Genomic DNA, 21,980 nt, shown 5'->3' with positions numbered 1-21,980 from the left:
GTGTCATGTTGGTTGCCCTCACTCACTCCTGCATCAACTATTGCTTTGTTAATAGAGTTCAACAACTGAAGCAGCAGACTGGAAAGCCTGTCTTGTGATCTAGACAGGGCCTGCTGGAACATCGTGGGATGCCCCTCTGATGGGCAGTGGGTGCCCTGCAGAGAGGGGGCATGGGCCCAGGCTGTGTGCTCTGGGGACACTGCAGTCAACACTCCTCTGCTCTGCAGGCAGTGAGTGTGTGGAATTGCATGTTAAAAGACATTAGCAGAAACGGTGCTGGAACCTATAAAACTTAGAGGAATGTGGTAATTGAAGGAGTTTGAGAAATGCCATATATGGTACTTTTAGGAAACTTGTAGGATATGTATAGCATGGTTTTTGAGGAGGATGGAGAATGAGTGAAGCTGTTCTCAAAAGTTCAAATGAGAAAATCTTGAATTTCTAATATTAGCTGACCGTATAGAGTTTTCTGAGTGTGAGACATTTGTTTGCTGTTTCACCTCGCAATTTGTTTTTAATAGGATGTATGTGAAGTCATGGTATGCCGAGTCTTTTGGCACTTATCTACACATCACTTTGTTCTGAGACTTGAAAAGAATGGTCTCTTGAATATATATTTTTTCCAACCATTGTTTTATACTTAGTTCAGTTGCATTTACTTTTTCCTCCCATTGTTAGTCGCTTTCTGCTTTATTTCTCTAGAAACTGTTTTTGGTGACTTTTAAAATGTGGATTGTATTTTTTTTAGGTATAATTGAGTAATAATTATTGCTGGAAATAGTTTCAAGAAATTAATTTCAATAAAGCTCAATTGAATATGCTCTAAGGATAGCAGGTTTTTGGAGGATTGGTGCTTAAAATATTTTAAGACATCAAATAACTTAATACTTTTTCTTAGGAGTGCTGAGCTTGTTTGTGCGTATAGTCATGGCAGATGTCTGGTTTTAATATCATTAAATTTAAATTTACCTCTTGGGAACACTAGTAAGTATAGTTTGGCTGTAGTGTATTCTTCTCTCAGTCTGCAGAAGTATAAAATACCATCAGCATCGTGTTAGTTGACCTGTTTTCTAGCATGATGAGCGTTCTCAGTGTGTGAAAAGAGTTTTCTTTGATAATAAGGAGCTGTAGACCTCAGCAGACTGTAATTGTGCATGTATCCCAAGGTTCCACTGTTAACCTCTGTGCATCTGCAACTACTTCTTGGTTTCAGACTGAAGATTAACAGGTAACCTCAGTTTTGCTGAGAATCGACTAAAGCTATAGTCTATTCACAGAAATGATTTTCAGTGCTGTTTTTTATCAAAGAATGTTTACGTTAAGCCTTATCTCTGCCACAGGAATGGTACGTAATGGTATGTGGTGTAAATTAGTAAATAGATATTGCATATTTATTCCCAGGCTGACTAGTTGCTAGGGAAAGATAAATGAAGAGGTGAAGAGGGCAGAAGGCTTTCAGGAGGGCAAAGAGAACTGCAGCAAATGTATGGAAGCCTGAATTACCAGTGGCTGTCAGAAAAATCTCACTTCAAAGTTTTGATGAACAATGTAGTCTAGCAAGGTCAGATTTAAGGTAACAAGCTTGTCAGCAAACACTGTCTTAATCTTTCTGGATATAGGATGCTTGAGGTTAGTGAGAGAATGTAGTAGATGGGACAGCAGCTGTGAAGACCTTCTGGTTTTGCTTTTGTGTTCCTCTAGAGATAGAATCATTAAAGTTGGAAACGACCTCTAAAAGCAGCGTTAATAGCACACTGATGTTTGGTTGCTGGTGAGCAATGGGAACATACCCATGAATTCTACTTTCTTTCCAGTTCTTGTCTCCTGGGAGATTGGGCGAATGGCTGTGTGATGATGAGCTGGTGCCAGGTTACACTACCACAGTTATATACACATATGCTCATAAGTGCATTTTCACAGAAGCACATTTCAAGATCTATTGTCCTGGTTATTCTTAAACAGTTAGGTTCCCAGATTCCTAAATTTCTGGTAAAATTCCCTATTTTTCTCATCCTTCAATTTAGGCTTTTGATTCTCATCTCTCTTTTTTTCAGTGTCTGCAGGCCTCTTACTAGCCTTCTTTTTCCTTCTGACTGTTTTCTGTTTCAAGATATCAGGTCACCTGCTGCCCAGGCTTCAGCCCTCCAGCTGCAGCCTATGTCTTGTTGCTGATCTTAGATTCTGGCCAGCTGCTTTGTTCCCCATAACTTCAGCCTGTCCGTGCATACCCAAACAAAACATGTTTTAAAGTGCTCATGGACTGCCTTACTTAACCCATCTGCCCCCTTTTTTTTTTTTCTTGCTCAGCCTCTGTAGAGACAATAAATAATAGAAACAAAAGCAGTTTTCATAAAAAAACTGACTTTTAACCCAGCTGTGGTTTCTGAAGAACTTTGCTTGTCTTTATGAAATACTGGTGTATTTTCAGCAAGAATCTACCATAATATTTGTGTCCTGAATTTGGTCGTAGCTACTGTTTGGAAACGTATAGCTGCTTGGAAAACTTGGCTGTATGGCATATTTCAGCAGTTACAGAACAGCCAGATAAGTTTTATGAGACCTATAACTGGAAGTCATGTACATACTCTTTTGTATTTCAACAGAGTGACCCAGTATCTCTTAGCTGCTTTGATTTTTGGAAGTATGATAAAGGAGAAAAATAAGTGTATTGTTGTTGCTTGTTAGTAATTGCTTACTGTTTCTGTAATGTTGAACAGAAGGTAGAATAGAAGTGGTCCTTGGTTAAGTTTATTGTAGGTGTCTGAAATAACCAGATGTAAGCTTACTAAAAAACAAATGTGTAACTTATCTTGGAGTATTTCTGGTCACCTCCTCTATTTTGGATTATATGTGGCAGAAAGCACATTTGGTATATAATGGAAAAGTGTTAATGAGATTTTAAAAAAAAAAAATGTGGAGAGGGAAAATGAGAGAGATAGCTGTCTACCACTTACTTCTCTTGCTGTACTTCTGCATTACGTGCTATGAAAACAACCAGTGCTGGTAACAGTGAGGTCCTGACCACAGAACCTGGTCTTTGCAGTGAATCCTCTTGTTTTGTACTTACTGTCATTCATGGGTGTATGGTAGTAATAACTTTCTCCTGCAGGTTGTGTTTGAGAGGCAGTGTCTATGTTTGCTTGTGTTCCACTTCTTGATCCTGTGATGCTGTTCCACGTAAGCCTAGGTAACTGTAAAACAAGGACCTCAATGGAGGGCTAAGATCAGCAACAAGGCCCTAAATGAGGGCTAAGATGGCTTATGAGGTCACCATCCATGTCATCCTGTTGGACGGATGTTAGATCTGTTTGTAGCCAACTCCTGCAGCATTGTAAATCCCAGGCTGGGGTTTGAGGGATCTGTTGCCAGCATTTCCCATGATTGTAAACACTGGCAAACCATGGCTTGGGCCTGGGAGGCAATGGTCAGGTGTTGGTGAGTGAGATGCTCGTCAGCTGTCTCAGCATAGGTTGTTCAGGTTTGTAATAGAGCGTGTTAAAGGCAGTTAACTGCTGTTTTCATTAAAATAGAAATGTTATCTTTTAGTTATCTATTTTTTTATCCTTGCATTAAAATGTTGATTCGTTATTGTAGATGACTAATTCTATTCTGTGCCTTATTTTGTAAGTTAATGTATGCTTTTGCTTATGTTACTTTATAAAACTTTGAGTCAAATATACTGATTTGATGCTAGTAGCACTCTTCTGATGTGCTTATTGCTTTAAAAAAGAATCGAAATTATGCAAAATACAGTGCAGTCCTAAAACGACTGAGTTTGAAGTGACCTTTAGAAGAATTAGTGTTATTATTTCCTTGCTGTAGGGTAGTTTTATTCCTAGGGGAAGTATGTCCCAGCAATGGCTTTTGAGTACAAGTTACCTTCCTCAAGTCTTTGTTCCAAGCACAGAATCTCATTTGTGCAAGTTTCCATTTGGCCTTCTGTACTGTGGATTTATTTTAATTATGTGTCAAGCACATGTTCAGAAAGTTACTTTATTCTCAATGTGAGATTGGTTAAAGTGGTAAAATGAAGATATATGTCATTCGGATTAAGAACGTTGCAAGGAATTTTTTTCTATACATAACGTTTGGTCAAATTTCATCGTGCTTTTGACTAAGCAGCGTGCAATCGCCCAACCTTGTTTTGAAATCCAGCTTATTCTTATGATCTGGAGATGTCACTTAATCCATTGTGTAGGGTTGACAGTGAGAGCTCAGAGAGAGGCATTCAGCATTCATGGTGACACCTGCCTCAGGCTGTGGGGATGTCACCTGGTAGATGGCTCTGGTTTTGAGCTATTGTGACAGTGCCGGGCCTTGGCACCAGCAGGATATATGCGTTATGTGCGTGTACTCAGTTGTCAGAGGCCTTTCTGGAGAGCCTCCGCGCAGGGTACGGGTGGCCTCAGGGCTTCCTTTTCCAGAGAAGTCCTCAGGCCTCGGGGTACCCTTCAGAACAGGAGGCTAACTTCTGAAGGCAAACAGCCACTCTTGCCCTCCTTGCTCCGAACTGTGGAACAACAAAACAGCCTTCTGCTCTTTTTCAGATTCTTGATTTCTTTTTTTGCCTCTTACATTGGGGGAGGTACAAGCTACGGTGCAAGGCAAGAGGATTAGCTGAAATTTATAACAAGGAGTGTAATCAAAGGCATATTTGGAAGCAGGTTAAAAAAAAAAAACTGTGGCAGAAGGTCTTTAAGCATGCACATGATTTCTTACCACCTCTTTCTTGTCTTGTAGCTCTTCAGTAATAGATGTAATTCTTTACTTTGGATAAACTGTTGCTAGGTTTGTCAGAATGGCTAATTCTTTCTAGTTATACTGTTACTTATTTACAAATTGCATTTTATTTTTCAGATCTGTGGTATGGATTGATACAGTTTTCTAGCCTATAACATGGGTTTTATTGGGCAAAAAAAAAATATATCCCAAGCAGTTGCTCTTCAAATTGAGATTGGCCTTAAGAGGCTGTTTCTCCTCTTATTTGTTGAGCAGTGTCAAATTTTGATAGATGTTTATGGCTTTGGACCTGTCCAAAATCAAAAGTAAAGCCAAAGCCCTGTTGACAGTTCTTCTCTCCTTCCATTCATTCCATACAAATGATTGATTTGATTGAGAATTTGCTGGTACATTTTCAAAACCTATGAATTGTAGCCTTTAGGGTTGATATTTTCCTCTAAGACTTGGCCCAAGCTTAGAAGACAAGGGTACCCTGGGTGTCATTTAAGCACAGAGTCATAGAAGCATAGAATGGCTTGGGTTGGAAGGGACCTCAAGGATCATCAAGCTCCAACCCCCCCCCACCACAGGCAGGGCTGCCAACTTCCCCATTTTAATACTAGACCAGGCTGCCCATCCAACCTGGCCTTGAACACCTCCGGGGATGGGACATCCACAGCCTCTCTGGGCAGCCTATCCCAGAACCCCACCACTCTCTTGGTAAAGAACTTTCCCCTGTTATCTTCCCTCCTTCAACTTAAAACCATTTCCTATTGCCCTACCATTATCTACCCACATAAAGAATTGACTTCCCTCCTGTTTGTAGGCTCCCTTTAGGTACTGGAAAATTGCAATGAGGTCACCCCAAGCCTTCTCTTCTATTCACTGAGGAATTACAGTTTGAGCACCTACGTATTGTCTGAGAGATGGCAGTGGGTATGCTGTGGAGTTTCTACTTTTTGATTTTCTGGTCAAGATCTTGCAAAAGCACGTTCTGTTTATCTGTTACACGTTTGATTTCTGCAAAATTTTTGGAGATTGTGCTCAGTCAGACCTAAAGATCTCAAGCAGTCAGGCCCCTCTTTGTACCATGGGTGGCCTGAGGAGCTCTTTGAGAATTTTCTGAAGAGCTGTGTATTTAGTGATCTAGTTCTGTTTTCAAAACTTCTGGTAACAAAGTTGCTGCCCGTATTAGCAGTCGAACTGTGGTTTGGGAGTTGAAGTATACCTTTTCTTTGAACCAGGAAGTGCTTTTTTATTATTTAAAGGCTGAATTTTCCTGGGGTTTGGGGGTTTGAAATTAGACTGTTTGCAAAGTATGTTAGAGCTGAGAACAGTTTTGCTGTAATTTATCTAAAACGGTATTTTGTCACTGCATGTTGCTTTCCTTCCCACCCGCTCTCTGCCATGAACTAATTCAAGACGTTCCTCTGGCTGTTCTATATTCAGAACACTGCAGTAATGCATTACAGAAGCCTCCTGGGTATGTGTAATGGATAAAGGTACAGCGTGAATTGGCAAGGAAGAGTATAAACACCTTGTAATCAGAAACCATTATGCTCACCCTTTGAGATTTATTTTGCAGTCTGTAATACAGATACAGAAAGCATTAATAAAACTTGGGTTTTCAGAAATGTCTGTTTTATTGCATACAAGTACCACGCTCCTGCTATTACTACTTAAGGAAAACATTTAATTTGGACAGAGTTGAAGGGGAGAGGAGCAAGACTGTGCTCAAAGGTTGCTCACTCAGCTTAGTTTGCAGAATTTTGGTGATAGAAGCATTGCTATGTATTTCAGTATCTGCTTTTGAAGAGTTTCTGAGTCCCAAAATAACAAGTGTCTAGTGACTGAAGAGCATCATTATTTCTGGAAAGGGTGAAGTTTTGAAGATAGTGAAGGTATAGCTGAACAATCTGAAATTGTGGTCGGCTCTTTGACATGTGCAAAATTGGCCCTCTTGGATGACTGTTACTTACACCTCAGCTGTAAATCCAATGGCCAGGAGCAGTTAATGTGGAAACTGGTGCCAGAGGAATTCTGCAGTTGTGCTCATCAGAAAAGAAATGTGTTTTTTCACTTGACTTAGTTAAATTGGGGCAAAACACAGGGAAAAACTTTTCATTCTTATTTTAAACTTTGTGTGTTTTGACCAGTTGAGTGAAGGTTCAAACTACATATGCCTGAATGTGACTCAGTTGTGAATCAGTGTTATATTATGCTCTGTCTGAAAGACCAAACTGGAGCAACTTTGGATGTGATTTAAAATGAGCAACACCAAGTTAATATTCTGCATGTCTGAAAGACAGCTTTTCATACGTCCTTTTTCTTACAAAGTTTCCTTCAAAACCATTAATTAAACTGTTCATGCACGCTTTATAATATTGGAATGAGAACTGGTTAGGCCAGTTGCATTGACTTTCTTTGGTCGTTCTTCTCCAGAAAGAATGCATTACACTTGCTCTGGAAGCTGGAGTAGTGGTGGGACCATGGGGAGCGATGAATTAAACTTCTTGTAGTGTGAAAGGTTGGAGTATGACGTGCAGGTTTTATGCAGGAATAAAGGGTGAGGGTGTGTTTGTATAATAGGCAAGCATGTCTCATAACTTGTTCCAAAGAAAATCTTGTCTATAGAGTGGTAATTTAGGAACTGATGTCTAGACTGCTTTGAGAAATTGTAAACATTATGTCTTCAGAACAAAACCATGAGAGTTTAAGAGAAAATGCTGTATACTGTATCTTTAATATGTGGCTGAACACCAGGGAGATCAGAAGTATTTCAGCACTGTTTGGCCTGCCTGCTAGATTAATTACTGAAAGAATGCATATGACAGCCCATAGTAACATCTTTCTTGAATACAGCACTTCTGTGTTTACATGAGTACATGACATGTACTGTGTATTTGTCAGTAACGGAAAATAGTGGTGCATGGGTTTATGCATATCTTCATTGTTTATACATGTTTGAGAACCCATCAAACTTTTTTTTTATACTTGATCTTTGTGCTGTTGTGAAAAAAAACTGATCGAAACATTGCGGTTGTAAAACTAGTGAGGATAAATATATATATCCTACTACAGTCAGTTTTAAACACTTTAATCTGAAAAGTACTTGGATAATTTTAGAAGGTGGGTTAATGTAATAGTTCTGCTTACTGTGTGAAGTTGCATGTATTTTGGTAATGATTGTCTGGTGTATCTACTGGACAACTGGAATGGCTTGTTTTCCCTCGTTTCTGCTTTGGGGGATAGGAAGAAATTTGAATGGGTCAGGACCAAAAGAATATAATTAATAGTTGGAAATGCATAATTGAAAAGAAATGTGTTACAGTGTTATTATTTTTGTTTTAATTTTTTAAGGACAAACAATTATACTGCTTTGACATCATAAAGGAGGATAAAGCCTATAAAGCTTCTGGTATTTTTTAGCAGTGACAAACTCCAGCTTTCATATTTGTGTTCTTTGCAATATGGGAAAAAAACTGGCAGGACTGCATGCCACTGCAATTAAATTGTTAAACATAGAAACTTGAAGGGAGAAGCTTGTCTTACTTGTTTGGGGAGTATCTGTCAGCATATTTAAATGAAATTTTATTTTGAAACTGTATGTTTGTGATTATTAGCACATTCCTAAGCAGCATAACTATTTTGTGATCAGATCATGGTGATATATTCAAAACATAAAGACACTCATGGCACTGCAAACTACATCTTTTGTATTCATTTACGTTATTTTTCTTTTTACAGGATTACAAAGCCATTGACATTTGCTGACTGTGTTGGTGATGAGCTTCCTTTAGGATGGGAAACTGTTTACGATCAGCAGATTGGAGTGTATTATATGGACCACATAAATCGTGAGTAGAAGTGCGATTATTTTTAGGAACACAAGCAAGCTGATGTGAACTGATGGCACTATCTTTGCGTCCGATACCATTTATGCAACTTATGTTACAGCAAGAGAATGTATACAAGTAATTTCTTGCACTATCTGTTTCATCATCTTTTAAATGGGAAATGGGGGCACAGCCCTTCTTTCCTTTGTAAAGAATTTTATAATTGATGACAGAGAGATAGTGCATAAAGTTGCTTTGTTTTGCTTTGTCAAACAATGAACAGCCAGTAATTTTGTTGCTTTCTGCATATATTGAAATTTCCATGCTATACTCTTGCTTTGCATGGCTTTCTAGTGATCGATGCTTGACTCTTCTATCTTGAAAAACAAAATCTATTCTGAGAGAGGAGTGCTGATTTTTAATCTGCAATTACAGTAATGTCATCCACTCTTACACAGCCTGTATTTTATACTTTTAAAGGGCTGTCGCAAAATACAACACATGACCCTCTGAGAATGGGAATGATATCCATCATTTACCTTTTTGGTTACCTGTTGCTGAGCTTTATATCACTTCTGTTTGGCACGTTTTCCAGTTCTAGTTTTAAAGTAGTATGTCTTATCTTTACAGCTTTGTACTACAGTTGCTGTTACTGCTGTGTTGATATCATTAAGCTTCTTATCACCAATGAGTGGATGCTTTCAATATTGTGGGAACTGGCAGTTGGCGGGGAGGGAGGAAAGAAGAAAGTGGTTATGTGAGCTATCACAGTAATGGTAAATGGTATAATCTGTAAAAACAACCTGACTACTATCTACTTGAAATCCAGTCAATTAAAAAATTGAAATATAGAAGTAGTTTTTGTCTTCCTGCCATCACTGGCAGTATTTGTCTGTTGTGATTAAACAGTTATTTAAAAAAGCAAACAAAAAAAAAAAAAAAAGAAAGCAACCCACCACCAACAGCAGAATAAGAAACGTTCTCATTTATCTCATGTATCTCATGATGTTGTTTGACCCTCATGGATGCTTAATTGTTGTGAAATTAATAAATTAATAGAGTCACAAATTGAATAATAATCTTAGAAGAGCTGTTAATGCTCTGATCAGAAGGATAGATATCCTAGCCAGCTGAAAGTTAAGAAATACAGGTTGTTTCTCTATTTAAAAGAAGTAGTAGTTTCAGGATAGCTGTTTAAGCGTGTAACTGTTTAAGTGGTAACTTTAGTTAATGCTGAAATTAAATGAAAAGTGAACTTTGTTTTGGGTGTATAGCAATAGAGTGTTTTTGTATCAGTATATGGCTACATGAAGGCACACATTGAAAACAAAACAAAACGTGAGGATATTGGCAGCTGTTATTCCTATAAACTTTTTTAAATGCTTTAGAAGCCACTGTAGATGATGGGTAGAACATGAACTCCCACTGTGGTGCTCTGACTAAAAGAGTTAAGGAAGGATTCTAGCAATAGGCATCTTGGACAGGAATAATAATCACCACTGCATGCAAAAGAAATCACTCCCTTTTGTTTTTCAGACTTTGTTATTATCTGTTTTACCACAGATATCAAGTTTGAACTTACAGAAAGGATATTAATCATTGTAGGCATGTCAGATCTGGCTTGCATTCTTTTTTCTGAGCAATCCGAGCAAAAGCTGTAGAAGAGGGTCTTTGGAGAGAGAAATTAAATTCCCAAATGCTTAATAGGAAGGCATAGAAAGAGAAGATTAATACAAATGGGTCTGAGAACATACATCTAATCTTATTATGAAATAAATAAAGGTAATATATGAACAGATGGATAAAGACTTCATAGTGCCAATGCTGAACTGAGTGAAAGGAATCATTCTGCAATTAACCAGGTTGCAAAATTTGTCTCTTTCATGATAACTAATTACTTGCAGCCCACAGATATTATCCTAAATGGTAATTCAGCCGTCATAGCAAAATGGGTTTGTCACCCTTAGGCTAATGCAGTGCTTGCTTATACAAGCAAGATTTATATTCAGAGGGAAAACAAAATTGATATTAGAGCTGGGTGATCGTTACTCAGAAATTACTGGGATAGCTGATCCAATTTTAAACCATGGACAACAGAAGTACCAATCAAGGTGACATTAACCTCTTTTGTAGAAGTGAGAACTAATGAATCATGTGCATGATGAGATCGTGTCAGGCAGGTGGCAGAGATGGTAGAGCAATGAATAAATGTTTTTCTGAAATGATTCCCTTGCGTTATGTTCTGAATTATGTCTAAAATACTTGAAAAGCAACTTCCAAGTGAAAACAAGTTGATTATTTAAACCCTTCCAGGATGCCTTTAGTGGCTGATCAGGTTTAAATGCTTTAAAACAACGATGGAGCTGTGTTAACTGGCAAAATAGTAGTGCTTTAGTTCCAAGAAATTCTGTGAGAAAATGCCAGAGATGATTCAAATAGATTCTTTTAAAAGCTATGGTTATTGAGGAACTCTCATGCTTTGCGTATCCTCAGCTTTTTGCCCGTATCCCTTTTAAAGGAAATCAGTAATGCATCTCATTTTTTTTTCAAGCTTCTTACTAAGTTTGTTTACCTAGAAAGTAGTAAAAACTTCTTCTAGGCAATACTTTTCCATTTATATTGCAAATCCCCAGGAACAGAGGAATCTTCAGTAAATCTCAATGCTGCTTCCAACCCTGATTTCCATCTTGTTCTGTAAATTCAGTACTTTGTTGACACCCTTACTAAGCTGCTCTTGGCTCTGGTCCAACCATTGCTTAAAAAACCGTGGTGGCTGCCAGCCGCAGAATTCCTTTCCCTCCTCCTCAGAGTCTTGAGAGCCTTTGAAGTCTCCTTTAACCAGTTGGGCATTCCCCAGTGGGGGAATAATAATCTGTTCCCTGCATTTGTCTGGGGCAGTTCTTGAATTACTATAGTCTTGTATTTTTTTATAAATTGTGTATAAAGAAACAAAGGAAATGAATTTTACCATCCAACTTAGCATTAGTTTCAGTTATTACATGACAAACTTATGTAGAAATCCAGGGCAAAGTGAAGACTCCATACTCATAAAACAGAAGAGAATGTCACTACTGTACTAAAGTAGTTTTCTGTCTCAGAAGAATGCTGCCAGCTTTGGAGAAGGCTTCTCAAATAAGTGATGCCGTACCGTATAGTATAGGACCTCAAAGCTTAATGTGCAGTACAATGTAATTTAGCTAATAGTAGAACTATTAATTTTCCATTCAAAAAGAGATGCTTACTATGATACAGTTTTTCTGTCTCATAAATATTAGTTATTTTTTGCATAGTTTCCATGCAGGACAGTAGCTTTAGGAATATTATATTTTCATAAATTTCAGGAACACTGATGGATGTGATAGTGTTGCAAATTATCGTGCCCTCACTGGAGGATGGGCTGTGGTGTGAACTCAGCAGTTTTCTTTTGCTTCCCATGCGTGCAGAAACTAGGCACATAAACGTTTATGGAGACTGGAACAAGTCACAGCACATCCTGCTCTGGAAGTAGGTTGGGGATGTTGGAGCAGAGAGATTTTGGAAACTGGAGGTTCTGCTGGAAAGGTCACTGCAATACAGTGAACGTATTGGAGAAAGGACAAAACTGTAGGCACAAGCTTCGTACTCTTGCATTGTGAGGAGCTGTGGAAAGTTACAGCTGAATAAAGGTAGTTGGGAACATGGTAGTTCTGCTGGGAGTACTGTTCATAAACAAGCTTCATGTTTCTATCTACTTTTCAAATGGCTTGTAAATGGCAGAGCTGGTAGCATAACCTTGACATCGTTAGAGTTAATTTGTTAAGGTCAACCTTTTATAGTTTCACATTTAGTTATGAGCACCAAAATTCTGAATTACTGAATGCAAGATAAATATTAAACATAACTGGCTTTCATCTCTTATGAGAAACAAAGTTTGGAAAAAATGACTAGGTATGCCTCCTGACTGTGCTGCTCTTTCTGCCACTGCTTTGAACACTGACATAACATCTGCAGTGACTTCTTGCCATCAAAGCTTCAATCATCAGAAATTAACGTGTTCTTAAACATGAGACTTCAAATGGACATCTTCATGCAAAACATATTTGCTAGCTTGAGCATCACCCCAAAGACAATGCAAGTGAGCTAATTATTTTTTTTAGATATTACTGCAGATATCTCAAATATCTGTGTAACTCTGAAGAGGTTGCTATAATGTAGTAGCTTGGAAAATCAATTTATATGAGAAAAATTTTGCACTGGAAAACTGTTTTTAGTTTTTTAATTTAACGAGGATTTTGTAATTCTGGAAAGGGAAAGCATGACAGTGCTGTTTCTTAATTAACAAACAAATGCCAACATAAGTGCTCTTCTGCATGAATTCTGGTTGAATTACTTTATTCTTCTCTAGGTAGGTGTAGTCACTAGCCTTTCAGAATATTAAATGTGTGAAATTAGTGTGTAATATTTTAAAGCTGTTTCAACTGTCTCTAGATACCTTTTGTTTTCCTATGTGCTTCTGGGTTTTTAGGTAATCCTCAGAATTTTCAAGCTGGCTGCGAAAGAAATTAAGCATAAATACAAATTCTTTTCTCTGCAACCTAGAGCATGCCAAGAGAAAACAAATGTAAATGCCTTTTACATTTCAGAGTGATTTTCTTATTCTTCTACTTTGGATGGAATGATTTTGAACACTGTAGTGTTAGGCAGATTAATTGTTCAGCAACTTTATACTGGATTTTTGAGCATGTCACTCTCAATTTGTGATGCAGACCTGCAGAACAGACCTTAACCAAACCATTTGCCCTTTTTTGGGATAAAGTGTCTTATCAATTTTTTGTTTTTCTTCTTAGAGCTTACACAAATTGAAGACCCAAGGGAGCAATGGAGAAGGGAGCAGGAACGCATGCTAAAGGAATATTTAATAGTTGCCCAGGAGGCACTTAATGCCAAGAAGGAGATTTACCAAATAAAGCAGCAGCGTTTCGAACTAGCCCAAGAAGAATATCAACAGTTGCACAAAATGTGTGAGGATGACAACCGTTCTTATGCGAGCTGTGAGTTTACCATTCTTTTCTTGATTTGTCATGAATACGTAACACAACATATAGGGTAAGAAACGTTTTCATTGCCGTATTCTCCTCTCAGTGAAGACTCTGAAAACAGAAGCGAGGCACAGCCCTTTATCTCTGCTATTCAGGGCCTTGGGTTTCCTGTTAGGTCTTCTAGTATATAACTTTTTAACATTAAACAGAAATATCTTGGTGGCAGCCATGCTGATGCTTCATGAAAGGCAACAAAGACTGAATATTTCTGGGCCAGCCACCCACAATCCCTTGTAAGTTCATAGATTATTCTGTGCTGTAAGCTGAGGAAACCATCATTTTAGGGAAGCCTTCTGCAGATCCGTGGTCACTTTGTTAGCTTTATAAAGATTTAGGGGAAAGGCACTGTGGTCAGAAGTATATCTGATGATATCAGTTAGAATAACACAAGAGATTCCTTTGATAAAGTAGGAAATGGTGTTTCATCAGTGTTCTTGGATGCCAGCCTCTGACTCTAATGCTGGTACTAGGTTGCAAAGTCTTGATGTCCCGCTCTTTTTATTCTTCTTATGTCTGAGGCAGCTTGAAATAGATGATAACACTTCTAAATTTTGAAGTTGTGGCACTGCTGTCATTGTTGATGGCTGGTGCAGAAAGAAGGGGTGTTTTTGAGGAGTCAAAACAATCCTCTTCAAAGGAGAAGGGTATCCACCAGCAGTGTGGAAACATAGTGGGATTTCAGTGCACAGGTGGCTTTTCAATGCCTCTGCGTACAGCCATTGTTCAAATGCAGCATCTGCTGGTTAATGCCAAGCACTTGGTAAGTATGGGAATCTCTACTTACTCCTTTCTGGAAAAGTTCAAGAAATATGAACGTGAGAGGTCAAAGTAGGCACTGGCATATACGTGTTTAGATTCTGTATTTAGTACTCACAGAGAATTCATTCACATGCAAAACTCCTAAATGAAAGATGTTTTCTAGGCATGAGGTGTCCCAGGTGGTCCTGACCAGTCTCCATCAAACATTCCTTTACTGTATAAATTGGAATTATCTTTTTATTTAATTTGAAATACAGGTGTCTCTGTATTTTAATTTGTGATATAACAGATGTATCTGGTCTTATTTTTTGCTTTTATATGAAAATTTATTAAGGGTTATTAGGAAAATGAATTTTTTTCAAGTTTGTATTTTTTTAGAGAGATGCTCATTTAAAGAGTTTGCGACATGAAGACTTGGAATGGCATAAAAAGACTGTGCTATCAGTGTTTGATTTGCTTCAATTATTTTCTAGGAACTTGGAGTTCTTTAAAAATAAGTAAATTCACAGTAGTTCAGTGGGAGATCTTGTTGAATTGTACTTCAGGTGAATATGCAGAAAGAAGCTTCTTTGGAGGAAAATAAAAGTTAGAAAAACAGAGCCTTTTTCAGATTCTGATGGATCTTAGAAAAACAATTTGCTTGAAACACCAACAAAATATGACTGGAAATGACAAAGTGGAAAGTTACGTGTAGCATGGATGTGAATGTTTTATTAAATGACTTCTTTCCTTCTCAGACTTTGGGTAGATTTTCTACGTGTGTCCATGTGCCTGTGGAATTGTCAGTATACTGTAAAACCAACCTTTCAGTTGTTTTGATGAGAAAATATGTTTTATATTGTTTTAAGGTCACATGCATCAGCTTTGAGGAAATGAGATGGGCTGATTAGTCTTTTTTTTTTTTTAAATCCCCTTGGTGATTATTCATACTGTCTTCTTGAGGTTCCCTAAGGCTTCTCCATTTGTTTTTCTTAATTTTGCCACTCCCCTGCACTCTGAGATGCTTGATTCTCCACTTCTTGTGCAGAAGTCTTTGACTTGTAATTTGGGTGCAACTAAAGTGCCGAAGGTGGGTGCTTATACTGTGAATATTCCTGCCTCCACTAGCGCTTGTTTAAATCTGTTGCCTTAAAAGAGCTAAAAGTACACAAACTGTTTTCCTTCCCTTTGCTTGTGGGTGCTGTCATTGACTCAGTGCAGTGTGCTCATGGAGTGGGAGGCAGCGTGAGCTCAGCGGTCGTGGGCTGGCAGGGAGGTGCCCATGCAGCACTTCTGTGACTCAGTTGTGATCAGCACTGTTAAAAAAAAAAATAAAAAAAAATTATAAATAATCCATAGAAAATCCTGGATTTAGAGAATTAGTCCAGGCGTGACTACTCATTTTGGCAAGTTCTTGCACGCTTGACATGACCTTGGCGTTGCAGTGCTCTTTTGAGAGTGGAAAGGCTCAGTGAAATGCAGACATGGATATGAGTTTCAAAGCAGCAGCAGCCTTTGGCTCTGCAAAAGGATGGTAAGTCTAACAGCACAACCCAATCCACTTGCATACCGGGCATTTTTCAGCAGGCCAGTGCTGCCATGAATGGCTCGCTTAATAAATCATGGTTGGTCTTGCCCAGCCTCTCCTCTGGAACTTTCGTTTCATCTGTCTGGGGTTTAGCTGATACTGTCACAGCTTGAAATCATTGCCTGGCTCTAGAGATGCTGTTTTAAGAACTCACTTGCAAGCGGTTGAGCTGAATGTCTGTTCCCTATGCTGTTGTTTTAGGAAGCAACTTCTCTATTTCACTGATGGAATTTTGTCCCGACAATAGTTTTTTTACCTTAGTCCCTATTGTAATGTTAACAAACTTAGAAAACAAATAGCAATTGTTAATGTTACACAAATTATTGCATCAGTAAATGCCACCGTCCTTTAGTGGAGGCTGTTGGCTTTTGAGCAATACGCAGTGCTGCTATATACAGTTCATTTATTTTCTGTTCAGGACTAAATAAGAAACTTCAACCAGACCAAAGATAATTCTTCTGTTGCACTTTAATCGAGAGAATTATTTTAAAAGCAAGTGACTTGTAACGCAAAGAGTGAATGCAACGGTCTTTTAAACAGTGCTACATCTTAAGAAGTGTGGTAAAGAAAAAAATAAATATAAAATAATGTTTTCCATCTGTTTAGCATTCTCTGGATTTTCAACTAATACCAAGTATGACCCATATCAGATTAAAGCAGAAATAGCCAGCCGTCGTGACAGGGTGAGTAGTGTTTTTTAATTTTGTAAAATGTGAATTAGGCATGGGGAAGAGAGGGGGACTGTGCGTTTCAGTTGACATTTACATTGGGTGCTGCATGTGTTTTTGAAAAGAAAATATAAAAATGTACTCAGGCCTTTGCTACATTAAAAGAACTCCACATTTATTGCAATGCAGTGGCTTTGAAAGTAATGCTTTTTCCATGTTACAAGCATAAAGTTTTTGTCATAGATGGCAGAGGCGTACTCAGCTAGGCTTTCAGAAATTACTTTCTCTGTGCAGACTGCCGTAAGTAGGAAATATTCTGCAGCAAAATCCTGCCTTGATTGAGTACAGTTCAAACCTACTGTCTTACTGTTTTCTTATTTACCATTTTCAGTGGGTTTCCTTGGATATCATTGAGCTCTAGACTTAGCCATTTGTTTGTAAGTCTATTGACAATTTAGTAGACATGCTGACCATGTCTACTACAATGTAAATGTAAACTACAAAAATCCAAAGTTTGGTTTTTTGATAGTTCTAGACAGTTCTGGGATAAAATGTTATAATTAATAATAATAATTTAAAAAAAAACCCAAAACTATAACCATATTTTTAGTACTGTCTTGTCTGAAAAAAGAATAGTTGGCTTTAGAAATTGATCTTATGCTGCAAAGATTTGAAGTCTGAAAGTTGTTGAAATTGATACAATAGTCACGAATGGTTGTAAGAAGCAGTTTATAACACTGAGCTTTAAACCTATTTTCTAAATTGCACATTTCTCTTCATTAACTGGTAAAACGGGATTTAGCATGCTAGGCACTCAGCTCACAAAATCAATAAAAATCTTATCTTTGCAGGATAGTGTTCTGTTTCTGTTGTAGTGACAGCTTTTCACATGCGTGCCTCTGAAATTAAATCCCGTTCACCACCCTTCCAAGGCATTTATTCTATCTGTGTATGTTTACTACGTGCTGACCAGTGTTTGCTTGTGTTACATACTCTAAGTGTCAGCATAGTCTAAACAAGAAAACAAGCCTTATTTAGTTAAATCATATTTAAAGAAAATAAACAAGGTGTCTTAAAACTGTTTGTCTCTTTTCCTGCATCTCAATATAAAACGATTTCACAAGTGCATAGGACAGTCTGTTCAACTTAATGTGTGCACATGTGGACATAAGTGCTTCAGGTAATAGAATAAATAGACAAAAATGTGTAGTATCAAGTAGTAGTAGATATTTTTTGAGTCACTGCCGTTCTTTCATTTTTGATCTATATACACTCCCTGGATCAAGATGAGTGCCAGAGAGGGCAAAAGGCAAGACAGTGTGAAAACACATAGCAAATCAGGGTGCCATTTCTGGAAGAAGGATGCCAGTGATTTTATTGTGCTAGACTGAAAAGCTAATAGCATTAAACATTTCGGTGTTTCTTGATTTTGTTTTTTTTTTTTTTCTTTTTACACATCTGTTTGCTACAGTGGAAGAAAGGAAGTCATATGAAGCTTTTAGCTATTAGTATAAGCTATTTGAGGTGGAAAAAGAATAGAAAACATGAGGGAAAAGGTGAATATTGTGGTTGGGTCATTTGATATTTCAGAGGATGTGTTATTTTATTACAAATGTTAAAGCAAAAAAGGAAGAAAACGTAGATTATAGCTTCCATTTATTTAAAAATGATTTTAAGTTTTGTATTTGAAACAGTTATTTTTTATAATGAAAGTTTCCGTTACGTATTATTACTTTAAATTATTTTGGTATATTTAGCTTTCTAGGCTAAAACGAGAATTGGCACAGATGAAGCAAGAGCTGCAATATAAGGAAAAAGGAGTGGAAACTCTGCAAGAGTAAGTTAAGGGTTTGTGGGAGGCTGATTTTTTTTTTTCCCCCATCTTGGAATGACTTGCTCAGGGAACTATTGCCAAAAAAAGAAAAAAAGAAAGTTTCTAATTGCTCTGCTTCAGAGTTTCTGCTATGATAATGGTGCACGTTGAGAACAGTGTGCAAAGATGGAAGAAGGACTGGACAAACTTAGGTGAAAAGGTGATTTCAGAGATCCACATGCAAAAACACTTTTATAGGTACCGTCCTTCCATTCTGCCTGAAAATGAATCAGATTTTAAAAATGTACTCCAAGCATCTTCTGAAAATATGTATTGTCTGGAGCCCAATCAGAACCACTGTGCAATGGGATAGTATTTCTGTGAGCAGCACCTCAGCTTTCTGGCAGGGCACAATATTTCTCCTGGGTGGGAGCCTGAACACTGCAATACTACTTCTTCCTTTTCCCTGAGGGTCAGACCTTCCAATTCTGGGGAGCATAGCTGATGTGTTCATGTGCAGTAGATGTAAAGCTCTGTGAGACCTTGGATTTTGTTGCATGCGTGAAGAATGACTGCATGTAAATATGACCCCTTGTTTCCTCTCTGGAAGGAGAGGTAACTGAGGGAGCTCAGGGCAGTTTGCTGCTGCTCCCAGACCATTAGATAGCCTGTGCTCTTGTTTCCTTCACGCTTGCTGATGGCAAAGGTTGCAAACTGTTGTGGTAACCCTCTACCTGCCACTCTTCCTGCAGGCCATCAGATGGGAACTGAGAGACTTCCATCTATGTACTGCTTAGTCACCTGCACTCATAGCACATATGCAGGAAGGCCCGTGTGATAGGGAGAAAGATTGCCAGGCCATGGAAAAGGTGGCAGGTAAACACACGTTGTTGTGACTTCCAGATCTGTTCAACAAGCCCAGAGCTAGGCTGTACATTGAACAGCTCTTGGATTTGCTTTGGACGTGTGGCTGTGCATTTAGAAATCTTGGCCATCTCTCCAGCATGCATGCAAACAAACTGCCTAATTGCAAGCGCTTCTTGAAAAGTTGGAACTGTTGCATGTATAATGCATTTTGCAGCATAAGTACAGCATCTGTGGAAATACTTGGAAGCTTTGGATTTATTGTGTTGGTGCTGTGAAGCATGGACACACACTTCTGCTTTGGGAATCCTGGCTAAGCTCCAGAGGTCCCAGAGCAATTAGGTTCCTGATTTTCCAGCTCAGACAGAGTTAACCAAAGATGGCATTACATTAACTGAACTGTATAAAGGAAGATACTCAGTTCTTTCTGTTAAAGGAATAGCCTATGCATTTCATATTTTTCATCCCATTTACAAGGTTCTTTTGTTTTTTAATGAATTTTAAAAGCTTCAGGGAAAAAAAAAAAAAAAAAAAGTGTCCAGCCAAAATCCTTCATTAGCAGGTATAATGTAATCATTCTCAGGCATAAATATATTTTATTGACTACACAAAGCATTTACAGTTAGCTGTAGGAGAATTAACTGAATTCATAATTGTAATGTCAAGCAGTCTGTGTTTTGAAACTGCAAATATTTTAAGACTGATCAATGTTTCTGGGTAGTACCCCAGTTAAGTAAGAAGTAAGAGCAAAACCAGTTTTGTCATAATATTCTCCATCATATTTTCTTTGAGTAAAAATTGTCTTGCCTTTTCTGCTTTGGTTATTTGTTTTCCTCCTCATTTCCACCAGGCATTTTTGAGATAATAGGTCCAATTATTTATAGGTTCAATTGCTTTTATAAAAAGACTACCCACTTGAGTGGGGAGGTGAAAGTACTTGAAGGCCATTTGAAATTCAAGATTGTTTCAATTAACATAATTAATTTAAGATAGCCCAACGAAGTAGTGCGACTTACTGAGAAGTAAAGTCTGCAAATGATTATGAGTACAAATGTTTGTCTTGGATTTTAGCCCAAGTTAAGTTGCCCATATTCCAGGATGGGGATACAGGAGAGACATTCAAGAGAGAAGCCGATTCAAGGCGAGCCCTGTGTACCCGATCAGTCAGTGGTGGTAATAAATCAGCTGGTTTAAGAGTTCAGGCATGACAGCTCAGTGCTTCAGTGCTGCTTCTCATTGCTGCTGCTGCAGTCACTCTGTCTGGTGGTGCTCTGGGTGGTGCTCAGTGCCATTTGCTGTAGCTGGTGACAGCATTTTGCCAGCGTTCTTTCTGATATTGCAGTGATCTGTGTTGTGAAATTAGTGTTTGTGGCTTGCTGAGCTCCACTCTCTGAGGTGAATTCTGCTTTTGTTTTGGCTTTTCAGGTAATTTTTCAGTTTCTTTTCTTTGAATTATTACACTTCCAGTAGGAAATGAGCCTATTTGGATAGTGTTTGTGCTGTCTAACAACTGCAGAGAGAAGTTTCTCTAGCCTCCTTGAGTAGTCAGGACAGAGGATGGTTTTGTAGGTAGATGGCCAAGGCTGTGAGTGTGCCTGTGCTCTGGGCTGTCCCTGCCCTCTCTCTCCTTGCACTCTTATTCATCTAGGGAAAAGGGGCTCTCCAGTCAAGTACTGAAGCTCAAGAATTTTACTTTCTGCATATCCACGAAACAAGTGTGCTGTTTGAAAAGAGTCCTGTCATTCCTTTTCTAAAAGAGAAGTATTTCATGTTGCTTTTTTTTTTTCTTCTGTTTTTTCTTTTGTGAAGACTCGTGCATTCCAGGCATTTCTCCCTTTTTGTAACCTTTTCTAAATTTTGGGTCTTCATATTTTTTGTTCCTTCTTGTGTTTGGTCAAATCGTCAAGTAACTGCCAAACTGAGACTGGCATGCATCCTGTTCAGCTGTTTTAAAGCCATGTTCTTCACTTTATTTTAAGTATGTGCCAAGAGCAATACTGGGAGTTGTCACACTTCAGGCTTTATATCTGGCTGAAGGTTTGCTTTGAACCTCTAAGCAGCACAGTGCTGGGAGCAGGTATCAGAACCAACACAGCTCTGTGTTCAACCACTTTTAATAGCTTTGCAATTCCATTATAGTCAGAATTCCAACATCTGTAGTGCTGCAACTTTTCATTCGGGCTGTATTTTCTCCACTTTCATCCAAATTTGGCAATGTTATGATAAGCCTTCAAATGTTACGGCCTGCCCGTGCCCACTGGAGACTTTCTGGAGCTTAGTATTTCAGTCCTGCCTTTCTCCCACCCTGCGTGATCTCCTTCTCTGCTCCTTGGTCTCTAGGGGTGCCTTTGCCGCAAGGTGCAGCCGATCCTGTTAAAGCTCGGGGTTAGGGAGTTAAACTTGAGCCTTTTCTGGAACATATTCCTTCATCTGACTGTTAGGGCGTGAGGATGAGGAGCAGCTCTTTCTCTCCCATGTGTTTTCACCCTTCTGCTTGCCAGGAGGAAGAGCAGAAGATTTTGGAGGAAGAAGGCGTTTAGCAGCAAAGAAAATGAAAACCCAGCCAGTTGGCTGCGAGAGCGGAAGGAATGCTCAGAGAAAATGAGGAGAGATGGGGAATTAGGGCTGACTAAACAATTTATAACTACGCACGAGTTCAGAGGATATGAGAACTGA

The 21,980-nt window shown here is 38.4% G+C and overlaps 1 protein-coding gene across 3 annotated transcripts in view; it reads left to right on the top strand.

Moving 5' to 3' along the window:
* WWC3 (WWC family member 3) overlaps nucleotides 1-21,980 on the top strand; it is a 96,281-nt gene that overhangs the window by 26,376 nt on the left and 47,925 nt on the right. For all 3 annotated transcript variants that reach the window (XM_048934426.1, XM_048934425.1, XM_048934424.1), the window contains exons 2-5: nucleotides 8,467-8,576; nucleotides 13,382-13,585; nucleotides 16,566-16,642; nucleotides 18,385-18,464. In XM_048934426.1, coding sequence (XP_048790383.1) covers nucleotides 8,467-8,576; nucleotides 13,382-13,585; nucleotides 16,566-16,642; nucleotides 18,385-18,464 — 471 coding nt within the window. The remainder of the gene's footprint in view (nucleotides 1-8,466; nucleotides 8,577-13,381; nucleotides 13,586-16,565; nucleotides 16,643-18,384; nucleotides 18,465-21,980) is intronic.

Source organism: Lagopus muta, chromosome 1 (genome assembly GCF_023343835.1).
Source record: "Lagopus muta isolate bLagMut1 chromosome 1, bLagMut1 primary, whole genome shotgun sequence".
NCBI lineage: Eukaryota > Metazoa > Chordata > Aves > Galliformes > Phasianidae > Lagopus > Lagopus muta.
The sequence above is the reverse complement of the archived record's forward strand: the minus strand, read 5'-3'. Positions and strand labels throughout refer to the sequence as shown.